Source organism: Neoarius graeffei, chromosome 10 (genome assembly GCF_027579695.1).
Source record: "Neoarius graeffei isolate fNeoGra1 chromosome 10, fNeoGra1.pri, whole genome shotgun sequence".
NCBI lineage: Eukaryota > Metazoa > Chordata > Actinopteri > Siluriformes > Ariidae > Neoarius > Neoarius graeffei.
This window is the reverse complement of record NC_083578.1, coordinates 27,282,968-27,296,540: the sequence shown is the minus strand read 5'-3', so window position 1 is coordinate 27,296,540 and position 13,573 is coordinate 27,282,968. Positions and strand designations below refer to the sequence as shown.

Genomic DNA, 13,573 nt, shown 5'->3' with positions numbered 1-13,573 from the left:
GTTAAAGACTAAACTTCAGACGAAAAGGCCCACAAACAAACAGCAACTGAAAACCGCTGCAGTAAAGGTCTGGCAGAGCATTAAAAAGGAGGAAACACAGCGTCTGATGTCGTCCATGAGTCCAAGACTTCAGGCAGTCATTGCCAACAAAGGGTTTTCAACCAAGTATTAGAAATGAACATTTTATTTACAATTATTTAATTTGTCCAATTACTTTTGAGCCCCTGCAATGAAGGGATTGTGTTTAAAAAATGCTTTAGTTCCTCACATTTTTATGCAATCATTTTGTTCAACCCACTGAATTAAAGCTGAAAGTCTGAACTTCAACTGCATCTGAATTGTTTTGTTCAAAATTCATTGTGGTAATGTACAGAACCAAAATTAGAAAAATTTTCTCTGTCCAAATATTTATGGACCTAACTGTGTTTGTCAGGTTATAGCTTGCTGTTAAAAATAAATGTTTGTGCTTTGGAGCAGTTTAGGCCCTCTGTATTTCCACATTGAAGCACAACTTTTGGTATTTATTTCTCATGTTGTAGTACTATTTTGGTGACCTAAGTATTTTTCTAAAAGAAATACAATTTTCTGATTTATGAGGCATTAAAATTTTAAAAGAAATAATTTCACGCCTATATTTCAAATGCATATTGCTCATGTATGATAAGGTCTACCATAAAAAGAATTACACCACTGGAAAGAGCATGTCTTTTTATTAATATATTCACAAAATATGAAGTTATCTTGAACTAAACTATATTTATTGAGGTATGAAATACATCGTTTCACTACAAGCAGAAATGTAAAATACAGAGCCACTGTACTTTAAAATACAATCTCAAAATTGTATCAGAGAACTAATATTTTGTATTTTATGTCTAAATATTCAGCTCATCTTTATTCTGCAGGTTTTCCCATACCCAGTTCGACATACAATTTAAACAAACTATATAGTGTGAGTAGAAGCAAAGCTTCAAATGAATACTGTCTACTTGAAGAGTTCGAACAATGTATTGATTTGCTTTTCAACATCAGATGGAAGTTTATATTCCCTGCATGTTGATACAAGTGGAGCATCAATAATCTTCAGGATATGGACAAGAGGGAGCCAACAGATATCCTCCTTCCTGGGCCAACTGTAAGTCTTAGAGGGACCATGAGGATGCATGAATGTTACTTGCACATCTTGTTCCTCGTCTGATGTTGTACGTACGTTACCTATCCACCATTGTTGGTCATACAAACACAATATATTTACCAGGAACTGTATCTGCAAGAGACTGTTGATTTCACAGAAGTTTGATTCGTTACTTGTGGACGATTCCTGCTAATAATAGTCTAATATTAAAAATCTATATGAATTTGTCAATTTCCAGGTTTTATGTATTACTTGGAGCATACAGTTAGGTCCATAAATATTTGGACAGAGGCAACATTTTTCTAATTTTGGTTCTGTACATTACCACAAATAAATTTTGAACAAAACAATTCAGATGCAGTTGAAGTTCAGACTTTCAGCTTTAATTCAGTGGGTTGAACAAAATGATTGCATAAAAATGTGAGGAACTAAAGCATTTTTTAAACACAATCCCTTCATTTCAGGGGCTCAAAAGTAATTGGACAAATTAAATAATTGTGAATAAAATGTTCATTTCTAATACTTGGTTGAAAACCCTTTGTTGGCAATGACTGCCTGAAGTCTTGAACTCATGGACGACATCAGACGCTGTGTTTCCTCCTTTTTAATGCTCTGCCAGGCCTTTACTGCAGCAGTTTTCAGTTGCTGTTTGTTTGTGGGCCTTTCTGTCTGAAGTTTACTCTTTAACAAGTGAAATGCATGCTCAATTGGGTTGAGATCAGGTGACTGACTTGGCCATTCAAGAATATTCCACTTCTTTGCTTTAATAAACTCCTGGGTTGCTTTGGCTTTATGTTTTGGGTCATTGTCCATCTGTATTATGAAACGCCAACCGATCAGTTTGACTGGATTTGAGCACACAGTATGTCTCTGAATACCTCAGAATTCATCCAGCTGCTTCTATCCTGTGTCACATCATCAATAAACACTAGTGACCCAGTCCCACTGGCAGCCATGCATGCCCAAGCCATCACACTGCCTCCGCCATGTTTTACAGATGATGTATGCTTTGGATCATGAACTGTACCACGCCTTCACCATACTTTTTTCTTTCCATCATTCTGGTAGAGGTTGATCTTGGTTTCATCTGTCCAAAGAATGTTCTTCCAGAACTGTGCTGGCTTTTTTAGATGTTTTTTAGCAAAGTCCAATCTAGCCTTTTTATTCTTGAGGCGTATGAGTCTAGACTAAAGACCAAGCTGTTTTCAGATGCTTTCTGCTAACTGATTAATATTGCCATCTTTACATGTTTTAAACTTTCTTAACTTTTACAGTCTCTGCATGTTTTAAACTTAACTTTTATTCTATTTTATTCTGCTGTTTTTTTAACTGAATTTTTACTTCATTTTATTTTATTTCTACTATTGTTTAATATTTTTCTTCCCCATTTATTTTATGTAATTTTATTTTCTATTGTTTACTGTTTTGCTTTTACTTCTGTAAAGCACATTGAACTGCCACTGTGTATGAAATGTGCTATATAAATAAACTTGCCTTATGAGTGGCTTGCACCGTGCAGTGAACCCTCTGTATTTACTTTCATGCAGTCTTCTCTTTATGTTAGATTTGGATATTGATACGCCTATCTCCTGGAGAGTGTTTTTCACTTGGTTGGCTGTTGTGAAGGGGTTTCTCTTCACCATGGAAATTATTCTGCAATCATCCACCACTGTTGTCTTCTGTGAGTGTCCAGGTCTTTTTGCATTGATGAGTTCACCAGTGCTTTCTTTCTTTCTCCGGATGTACCATACTGTAGATTTTGCCACTCCTAATATTGTAGCAATTTCTCGGATGGGTTTTTTCTGTTTTTGCAGCTTAAAGGTGGAGTACGAGATTTTGGAATAATGGTTCCCGCAAGCCATATTTTGAAAAGAAACACGCCCGCCCTCGCCATGCTCCCACCCCCCGCGTCTCCACCCCTCCTCCCCCTTATAAAGCCTGAGAAAGTCAGGCTTTATAATGGGTGTCTATTGCGTTACACACCAGTGGAGCTTATGTTAGGGTGTATTCAGACCAGGATAGTTCGATAGTTCACTTGCTTTGGTCTGAACCAAATGTTTTTTTTTTATTTTTTCATTTTGGTGCGGTTCACTTTCACACTGTACATTTTAGTAAGCGGACCAAAATCTGTCAACAAAGCCACGCGCCCTGAGGTCGTTCAGCTATTGGTCAGAGACGACACACGCACAAAGCGTTAAGTTCAAAAGTAGTCATGGAGGCTTTCCGTGCTGTTATTCTTTTTAATGTCATCAAAGCTATATGTTTTTTCCAGCTTTTACTGTTTTCACAATTGTGCAATTACTATGCTGTTGTACAAGTAATTTATCAACGACGACGACAAAGGGCAAGGCGGCTACGGAGGATAGCGCTGATGAGTGCACATCATGTTGTGACGGTTCTGGCTCTTCACGCAATAGATGAATTTCTTTTTTGCATCGCTAATACTGCCACTTTTTGAAAGAATGTCCCTGATTTTAATGTAGGTCTGACGGAGTTTCTTCACTTTTAGCCGACATTGTTCTGGGGAGCGCGTGAACCCCTTCTCCTTCATTTTCTCACTGAATACAGCAAACACGTCGGCATTTTTGTGTGTTCTCTCCAAAAGCTCAGATATGTGTACATCTGCCCATATATCCACAAGGGTACGCGTTTCTTCCTCGGCCCACATTTGCCCCCTACTCATTTTTTGTACTCTGTAGTCTAGCCTACTACTGGTCTGAATGACTGAACGACTGTTGTAAGGTTCCCTTGACAACCGAAACAGTGTTTGCACTTTGCGGTGGAGTGTCAAGACTCTGTTTCCCATAATGCTCGACAAACGACGGAAGCTCCCGAGGTGCAAAAAGGCAAAACTGTCGGATTAGGTCCGGTCTGCTTTCACACCTCCAAAAGATCCGCACCAGGGTTCCTTTGGTCCGGACCGAGTCCGACCTTGCAGCTCGGTCTCGGTCCGCTTGTTTGGTCCAGACCAAGGACCAAGGGAAATTTGGTTTGTTTGGTCCGGACCAAACAACGTAGGTGTGAATACGCCATTAGAGTGTAGAGAGCTTGGAAAAATAGCTCAAACTTTCTCATTTAAACTGTGTTTTCAGCCCCAATTTTCACTCCACACACACAATTTTCTCATAAGTAGTAGCCACACTTGTCCTGATTCACACAATGTGTCTACCTACACGATAGGACTTGCAGTTTTTGAATGAGAAGCCTGAAAGTGAGGAGAGGGCAGGCGCGCAGCCCCATAGACTGCCATTATAAACTTGGCAGAAAAGTCACTCATTTTTAACTCGCTCTAGTGACCTCATGTTTTACATTACAGACAAAAAATTACATCAGTGTGTTCAGGAGAGCCTTGTGGCGCTCGCTGTGAAAGAATATTGTGAATATCTCCTTCCGTTTTCGTGTAAATCCCCGTTGTTTGGAGGGAGCGCACTGAGAAAATCCTGCACTTTCTGTGTGACACTCTGCTCGGCGCGTGTTGGGGGAGGGGCTGCTCTCTCTCTCTCTCACACACACACACACACACACACACACACACACAGAAGGGATGGGCTGCTCGCGGGCTTCAGTCTGATTGACGTGTCAGTATCCAATCATTTTGAGGTGGTACCTCGATAGGATTTGATGGCGTTTTTCCTTTATTTTACACTGTAGACTGGATTAAAATATTTCGTTTTTGGGTCAAACCTTCTATTGTACTGCTTGCAACATGGGTGTGAGGAGCTTTTCAAGAAATATGGTAAAAAATAGTCCTGAAAAATCTCGTACTCCACCTTTAAGGATGGCTTGTTTCACCTGCATGGAGAGCTCCTTTGACTGCATGTTTTCTTCACAGCAAAATCTTCCAAATGCAAGCACCACACCTCAAATCAACTCCAGGCCTTTTATCTGCTTAATTGAGAATGACATAACGAAGGAATTGCCCACACCTGCCCCTGAAATAGCCTTTGAGTCAATTGTCCAATTACTTTTGGTCCCTTTAAAAACAGGGTGACACATGTTAAGGAACTGAAACTCCTAAACCCTTCATCCAATTTTAATGTGGATACCCTCAAATGAAAGCTGAAAGTCTGGACTTTATGTCCATTATATAACTATAACTTGAATATGTTTCAGTAAACAGGTAAAAAAACAAAATTTGTGTCAATGTCCAAATGTATATGGACCTAACTGTATATGCCTTGAAACGACATTTGTCTGTAGCAAACCATGGCGTATTTGATACCTTAATAAATATAGTTTGGTTCAAGATACCATCTTCAGCAGATGCAATGCAGACTGGCTTTGCTTCCTTCCTATCATTCAGTTGCACAATGGTGACATAATTCCTAACCTAGAGTAAAGATATTTCTTGTTGCATAAAATGGCAACACTTGTGCCCACACTATTTTTGGTAACTTGGAGGTGCAAGTATGTGGTGCGCACACAGCCTAAAATAGTAAATAGTACATCACGAGACTAGCATCTGCAATTTATAAAAAGCAAAGGGGAGTCCCATATACGTTTTCGTACATTGGGGGAGTGCCTGTTAGAGAGCGCACTTGTCCTGGGCCATCGGCATAGTGAGGTAGGGTGGCCAGTTCCTTTCCTCGCCGCCTTTAACTTCGCCAGTGTTTCCACCAGGTCCCCATTCACTGCTGGGTGGACAGGGAGCGAGCCCCAGATCCCCGTCAAGCCGAGCCTCGAACCAGGGACCATTCACTTAGCGGTCAAACGCTCTAACCACTTGGCCACCTGCGCTCCCTGCAATTTATAGTGCTACTGCAAAAGCCTGGTTGGGGTTGTCGTGTCGTCCCTGACTATAACCCCATACAAGGGTTAAGGAGTACGGTTCTGTGGGACCTGTTTTTTATCAAGGGAACAATGATACAAATTTTTTTTTCCAAAACTCAGACTCCTTGGCCTTGACTCATTTTCTGTGAAGAACATATCAGAACACATTTTTAATTACCACACACTAAACACTCCCCCAGGGCTAATAAGTGTGTACCTTCACTCTGTCCTCCTCCTGTCTGGGCCTGCTGTTTGTGTGTGTGTGTTTTGTGTTTCTGCCCCTGCTGTTCAAGCACCGACACCTGTCTGCTCTCACATTCCTGCACGTTTTACCCTCTGTCTTGCGGGAAACGAGACAGAGGGTCCTGTAAATTGGGGGCGCGACACAATAAATATAGCTTTTCCAATGTGGTTCCTTCTCACAACTGATCAAGATGGCCGAAAGATTCTCTGCTCAGATGACCTTGCAAATGATTTTGGAAGAGAGAGAAGCTTTTGATGTAGAGGAAGAAGTTTCAGAATATGAGGATCACATTTCTGAAAATTCAGAGTCTGACAGTGACTTTGAGGAAGAGGATGAGATGGAGCATCAGCCAGTCCCAAAACGAAGACAAGCATGGGGATGATGTGTTGTATAGACTGACATGGTTACTGTACGTGTCCAGCTTATGTTGTGTAAACTGAACTGAATGGGTTAAATTTCTAATGAAATTCAAAGAAATAAAAATCAGTTATGAAAAACGTTGCTTCATTTGTAAATTTGAAGATGAATATCTTTTTTCCATTCATATCATGACTATAATTGACTTTGTAAAATTACATTTTATTAAAAAACAAACGAGTAGCACTTTTTTAAAAAATAAATGTAATCTAATAAAGGTAAAGGACAAATATTAGCCATATATGCTGTTTATATTGCTTATAATTGGGGTGAAGTAAACATCTGTTAAGTATTTTAATGTAAAATTGTGTGTGTTGAATATAAAACACCAAAATGCAGCGGGTCCACCAGACCCACGAACACTGGCTGAGTAACAAAAATTTGAACACCACACGAAGGTTAATGGATAGGGCTTTGACTTTGGTAAAACACATGATGGGATTTTTTTTAAGGTTTAAATCTAGCTTGTTCAGTCATGAGTTGTCTCACTTCAGGCCTTTTTATAGCTTCCTCTTTTTTTTTCCTGTGTCATTTTCCATGTCCAGGCATTATATGTGAACCCCACAGACTGTTACAACTTACACTGGCCTATTTGTCGTGGTCAGTTGAATGTCCACAGTGGTCCTGGAGGCTCTTTGACTGTGGTACTAGCGGACCTGGAAACCATCTGGTCACATGCCATTCAGAAACTTTTAGAAGTTCCTCTCAAAGACTTGAAGGTATGGCTTCAGAATGAAAAACATTGCTTGAAAGGAAAAAAATATACACTTAAATGACTTGCGTATTAAAGTGGCACAGGTCGTATTTAAAAAAAAAAAAGAACAGTACCCTGTGGAGCAAGAATAACCCCTAGGTACTTGAATCACACGCTGTATTGCCTGCTGCCTCATGCCTGTGAAGAAGAATGAGCTGGAAAAATGCCGTACGCTAATGTTTACACTTGGGTACGGAAACCGCCAACGTTTATCCTCATTATAATGTGCGAGATCGCAACAAATATGGCAGAACCAGCAGCCTCTGACACAGACGCAAGCGCTTGAGAGCCTTCAAGCTTACAGGTGCGTTTAGATTTGGAATATTTCAATTCTTGATTTTTATTTTTATAAATATTTCAATTTGTCTAGATTTAGGAGTCTTCGTTCGATCTAGGCGATCCGCCATGTTTGCTGTGGCTCTGCAGTCACGACGTCCGGCCCATGCATGACCTTGTGTGACTTTTCCGAACTGGCTGCCAAGCAGTTTGTAAACAGATGAACACGTGGTTAGGACACCCCGCGTGAGGAAATAAAATGTATTGAAACAAGATGATGCATACCGGCTATGGGGGATGGGTATCAGCTCAAACAATTCAGAAAGGGGAATGGATTAAATGATTCCTGAACCAGCACATCGACCTGTGTCACTTTAATCATTATACACTACAACCCTGCTGTAATGAACTTTCTTACTACGAACTTATGCATATAATGAACTAAGATCATGTCCCCCCGCCTTTAATGACAGTGTGTTGGAGTCTTCAAAAACCCCCCGCTGAGCTATGCATTCCTCTTCCCACCAGAGACAAACAATAAGTAATCAAGTCTGCAGTCACGTTAACAATACATGTTAATGCAATTTAAAGAAAGGCTTAACTCGCTTTGCTTAGGTGTTGATCACTAACAGTTATTGAGAATGGCAGTCATTGACTTCAAAAGATCCCTTAAAAGGACTTTATATTATGAACTATAAACAGTTTTACTTATGGCTACATCCACACGACAACGGCAATGAGATGTTATTTAAAAATATATCGCGTCCAAATGGGCAACGATCAGTAAAATATCAGGTCCATATGGCAACGCAACGCTTGCTGAAAACGATGCAATACACATGCCACACCTCTAGGGGCGCTGTAAGACGGTCCCTTCAGAGACACCAGAACAATAGAAGTAAGGACGCATGCGCATAAACTATTATGCGCGAGACTTCATATTAGCCACAAAGTCAGGAAAATCTGTTCGTAAAATTACATTATAATGACCAAATACAATGAAAAGTATTTTTCCAGTCTCACCTGTGAAAGGTAATCCCATGTGATCTCTTTGGATGGCAAACCTGTTGGTACAGTTAAACGCAGCTAATCTTTATTCTCCGCTTTGACCTATCCAATATGGCGGCGAGGGTTAGGCTGTGTGGACAGGGCCTAAGTCTTTAGTCTGTAAGTATTGTAGTCATGGCTACTCATAAACGGAAGATATACTCCCCATCTGTCAGAAAATACAGGCGATCGACAGATGTAATTGCTGAAAGAGTTTTATTTAAAAATGTGCTGGCAAACAAATCCAAATCAATGATCAAAAATCAGTCAAGAAACAGGTAATGGTTGAGTGAGGCATAGACAGGATATCAAAGGCGGAGACAAAGGGCAAAATACAAAACCAAGTCGGAAACAAGAACATCGACACAGTGCTACAAAAGGCAGCCCTGTAGTACTTGAGTCCAGGACTCGGACTCGAGTCTGACTCGTGCCCTAATTTTAAGTACTTGTGACTTGACCTAGACTTGAGTACTGATGACTTGGACTTGTGCATTAACTGCATTTGGACTCCTAAATTGGAGACGAGGGCTTGGATTTTTTTCTTTATTTTTTGGAACATGCCATTGTAATTTGGCATAAGATATTTATATCTACATTAATTTTTATACTAATTTTGTGCAAGAGAATGCCCATTCACCTGTTCATACGTCATGTTCAGGAACAAACTAACGTTAATGGCGCTAAAATGCCTGGAGAGAAGCCCCTAGGATTGTCCGCTTTGCTTACACAGACTTCTCGTGCAGTGGGGAAAAAAAATTGCACTGCTATGTGTTCCGTATGTAGAAGAACTATCGAGGAAACGATTGGGACAACCTCAAACTTCAGTCGTCATTTGCCAAGACTCCACCCAGAGAAATAAGTGACACGCTATGTTCGTTGCTCTGTTGATAGCGGGGCTTGTGTCGGACTTGACTCGGACTCAACTTGAAGTGTTCTTTAACAACTTGGACTCCATGTTTAGTGACTTGACTACAACACTGAGAAAAGGCTTGATAACGTGAGCCACAAGGTACAGCGTGTATATTTCATAAAGTCTGTGTGTGGCGAGAGTCCTTGTAAGCATGCGCTGTGATTGTACTCTAATCCAGAACAGGTGCATGGTAGTCTTAATGGTACTGTGCACATGTACGTGAGTAGCAGTTTGACGCATGCTGCTGCACGTGGACGTGACACTGTCGAAGACAAACTTCATTTCCTGTACTGTCTAAAGCGTGGTGAGAAAGCAACGAATTTGTCTAAAGAATATGGTATCCTGAAAAATTCAATTTCAGTTTTTAAGGAAAAAGAGCTCCGAGACTTTGTCCACATCTGCAATCAAAGTGATGGGCTGAAAAGAAAGATGTGACAAGCAAACAATGGCGAGTGCGACTTATTTCCTTTATTTTGTAAATATGTAAGTGAATTAAGCGTAAATATGAATTAACCACAGTTGGTCTTATTTTACGGAAGAGTGAGTGAGTGGTATGACAAATGGGTCCAGTTCATTATTAGGAGTTTTTTGGTATAATGATCTATTTGGACATCCCCCAAGGAGTTCGTTATAGCAAGGTTGCAGTGTAATTAACAATGTGATTTCAGTGGTATCCAGTATTTTATTTTGTATTGAAATCTCTTCACTTTTTTCCTCTTCACTTGACTCCTGAGCCAAGTCGCTACTGTAATTTTGTTGAACGTGACATGAATCGTCTGTACTACTTCTTCTCTGTTGGATGTCTTGTTAATATGACATTGCTGGAAAATGGTGATGAAAAGAAGCAGTAGTTCTTTTGTTTTTAGGCTCTAACAATGAAACCTAAGTTGTCCCTTATGTTTGAGGTTGTTGACATTTTTCCTCCTGTTAAACGCTATTGTAACTGCACTAGCAATGTTTACCCGTGACATTAAATATAACAAAACAATTTGACCAACAACGTGGCACCAGAATCATGCAAAACATAATATTTCAAGATAAAAATACTGATTGTTTTCAGGGTAGAGTTTTCCCTTAATGTTTCACATCATGGATTAGATGATGTTTGAAAGGCTGGCAGTTATGACTGATTTGACCGTGTGGCTTGTGCTTCTAGTATTACAGATGCATCCTCCTGATTCCAGATATCTATAATAGACAGCATGTGAAAGAAATGGTCAATATGCTCCTCAATAAGATGGGCTTCTCAGGTAAGAGACTGATCCTAATGTTGCAATTAATTCACATTTCACTGATGCAGTCAGAAATGTCAGACACTGTTTTCTACACAATAAATTAATGACATTTTAAAGGAGATACGCAGAACCATGACCTCACTTTTTGTTTATCAATGCCTTGAGACCTCAAGAACGGCATAGGAATAGTTTTAAGCGTAAACAATAAATCTAATATAGTAATTTTTACGATTAAAGTGATTCATATAGGTAGCGGTCTGAGTGAATGGCCTTGACATCTGTGACGTCACAGCGGGAAGGCTATCGGTCTCATTGCCATTTTTGCTATACTAAAACACAGCTAACTGCAACTTCGAGCCTCCATTTTGAGCCAATTTATCGCCATGCCACGTAGATGTGTTGCTGGCGGGTGCAGCAACACGACAGAAGGTGGATTTATGTTGCATTCATGGTCCAAGAATGTTCAAACTGCAAAGATTTGGACACGTTTTGTGAGAAATTTACAGATTGGGCGCCTACGAAGTGGTTTCTCCTCTGCTCTGCACGTTTTACTGATGACTCGTATGAAACCTCTGATCTGTTGAGGAGCGTTGGCTATAAGCCCGTATTGAAAGAGGGTGCAGTACCAACAATTAAAGGAAAAGAAAATGGCAAAAAAAGGAAAGGAAGTTTAGTTGCACCAGTTCTCCCGGAGTGTGAACCGAGCAGTAATGACGGAGTACTCAGTATGGAGAATGAGTGGGCCAGTCGTCAGATTTCTCCGCTGGATATGCTTGCCTTAGCAGCAATATCTCTATGTGGAAGAAGCGAATGAACGAAGAACTGAAAGTCAGATTGTTTTGAAACAATCGGCCACGAGATCGGCCTTCAAGAAGCGAGAATGCAGACTGGTAAGATGTGACTCTCATTTGGTTACATAACAAAAACAACACCATTCGTTGTTTACCTCCTTTTAAATTAATACATGTAATTTGTATTGTGTATTTAAATTACTGGTATAAGATTTATTTAATTTGCTTCAGAATGTGATTTGTCTTGGGCAGCACGGTGGTGTAGTGGTTAGCGCTGTCGCCTCACAGCAAGAAGGTTTGTGTTTGAGCCCCGTGGCCGGCGAGGGCCTTTCTGTGCGGAGTTGGCATGTTTTCCCCGTGTCCGTGTGGGTTTCCTCCGGGTGCTCTGGTTTCCCCCACAGTCCAGAGACATGCAGGTTAGGTTAACTGGTGACTCTAAATTGACCGTAGGTGTGAATGTGAGTGTGAATGGTTGTCTGTGTGTCAGCCCTGTGATGACCTGGCGACTTGTCCAGGGTGTACCCCGCCTTTCGCCCGTAGTCAGCTGGGATAGGCTCCAGCTTGCCTGCGACCCTGTAGAACAGGATAAAGCGGCTAGAGATGATATGTGATTTGTCTCAGTTCATCTGATTATTTAATTAGCCTTTTAGGTTTTATCAGTGAAAGTGCATGCATGTACATGTATGTTGCACAAGTTATTAGATTAGATTAGATAAAACTTTATTGATCCCTTTGGGAGGGTTCCCTCAGGGAAATTAAGATTCCAGCAGCATCATTACAGATAAACAGAGAAAAGAAATAGAGACAAACTTCTAGATAAATTAAATTAAGTATTTACATATACAAATATAAAAGAATAAGATATGGGGAAGGGGGGGAGAAGTGGGGTTAGGGTAAGTGTGTGTGTGTGGGGGGGGGAGCAGGAAAGATATTGCACTTTATATTGCACATTGTCCGGTATTGCTTATTGTTAGGCTGGGCTACTGCTCCTTCCCGTCCTCTGTCCTCCTGTTTCAAGTCCCCCCCCCCCCCCCCCCCCCCCCCCCCCAGAGAGAGGAGTTGTACAGTCTGATGGCGTGAGGGACAAAGGAGTTTTTGAGTCTGTTCGTCCTGCACTTGGGAAGGAGCATTCTGTCACTGAACAGGCTCCTCTGGTTGCTGATGACTGTGTGCAGAGGGTGACTGGCATCGTCCATGATGTTCAGTAGTTTATCCATAGACCTCTTCTCTGCCACCGTCACCAGAGAGTCCAGCTTCATGCCGACCACAGAGCCGGCCCGTCTGATCAGTTTGTCCAGCCTGGATGTGTCCTCCTTGGATGTGCTGCCCCCCCCCCCCCCCCCCCCCCCAGCACACCACGGTGTAAAACAGGACACTGGTGACCACAGACTGATAGAACATCCACAGGAGTTTCCTGCAGATGTTAAAGGACTGTAGCCTCCTAAGGAAGTATAGCCTGCTCTGCCCCTTCCTGTATAAGTGATTTGGTGTTGCAAGTCCAGTCCAGCTTGCTGTCCAGCCACAGCCCGAGGTACTTGTAGGAATCCACAGCCTCCACCTCGACTCCCTTGATCAGAACTGGTCGTGACCTTGGTCTGGACCTCCCAAAGTCAATGACCAGCTCCTTGGTCTTCGAGGTGTTGAGCTGCAGATGGTTCTGTTGCACCACACAGCAAAGTCCCTCACCAGGCTCCTATACTCCTCCTCTCTGTTGTCACTGATACACCCAACGATGGCGGTGTCATTGGCAAACTTCTGAATGTGACACAGCTCCGAGTTGTAGCAGAAGTCCGCAGTGTACAGGGTGAAGAGAAGAGGGGCCAGTACTGTACCCTGGGGTGCTCCAGTGCTGCTAATTACAGTGTCGGACGTGATGTCCTTCAGCCTGACGTACTGCGGCCTGTCAGTGAGGTAGCTGGAGATCCAGGTGACCAGGCAGAGGTCCACTCGCATCCTGTTCAGTTTGTCCTGAAGCAGTAGGGGCATGTTACACC

The 13,573-nt window shown here is 41.5% G+C and overlaps 1 protein-coding gene across 1 annotated transcript in view; it reads left to right on the top strand.

Annotated features, from left to right (window-relative positions):
• actr8 (actin related protein 8) overlaps nt 1-13,573 on the top strand; it is a 60,602-nt gene that overhangs the window by 28,057 nt on the left and 18,972 nt on the right. The window contains exons 5-6 of the mRNA XM_060931655.1: nt 7,112-7,285; nt 10,710-10,803. Coding sequence (XP_060787638.1) covers nt 7,112-7,285; nt 10,710-10,803 — 268 coding nt within the window. The remainder of the gene's footprint in view (nt 1-7,111; nt 7,286-10,709; nt 10,804-13,573) is intronic.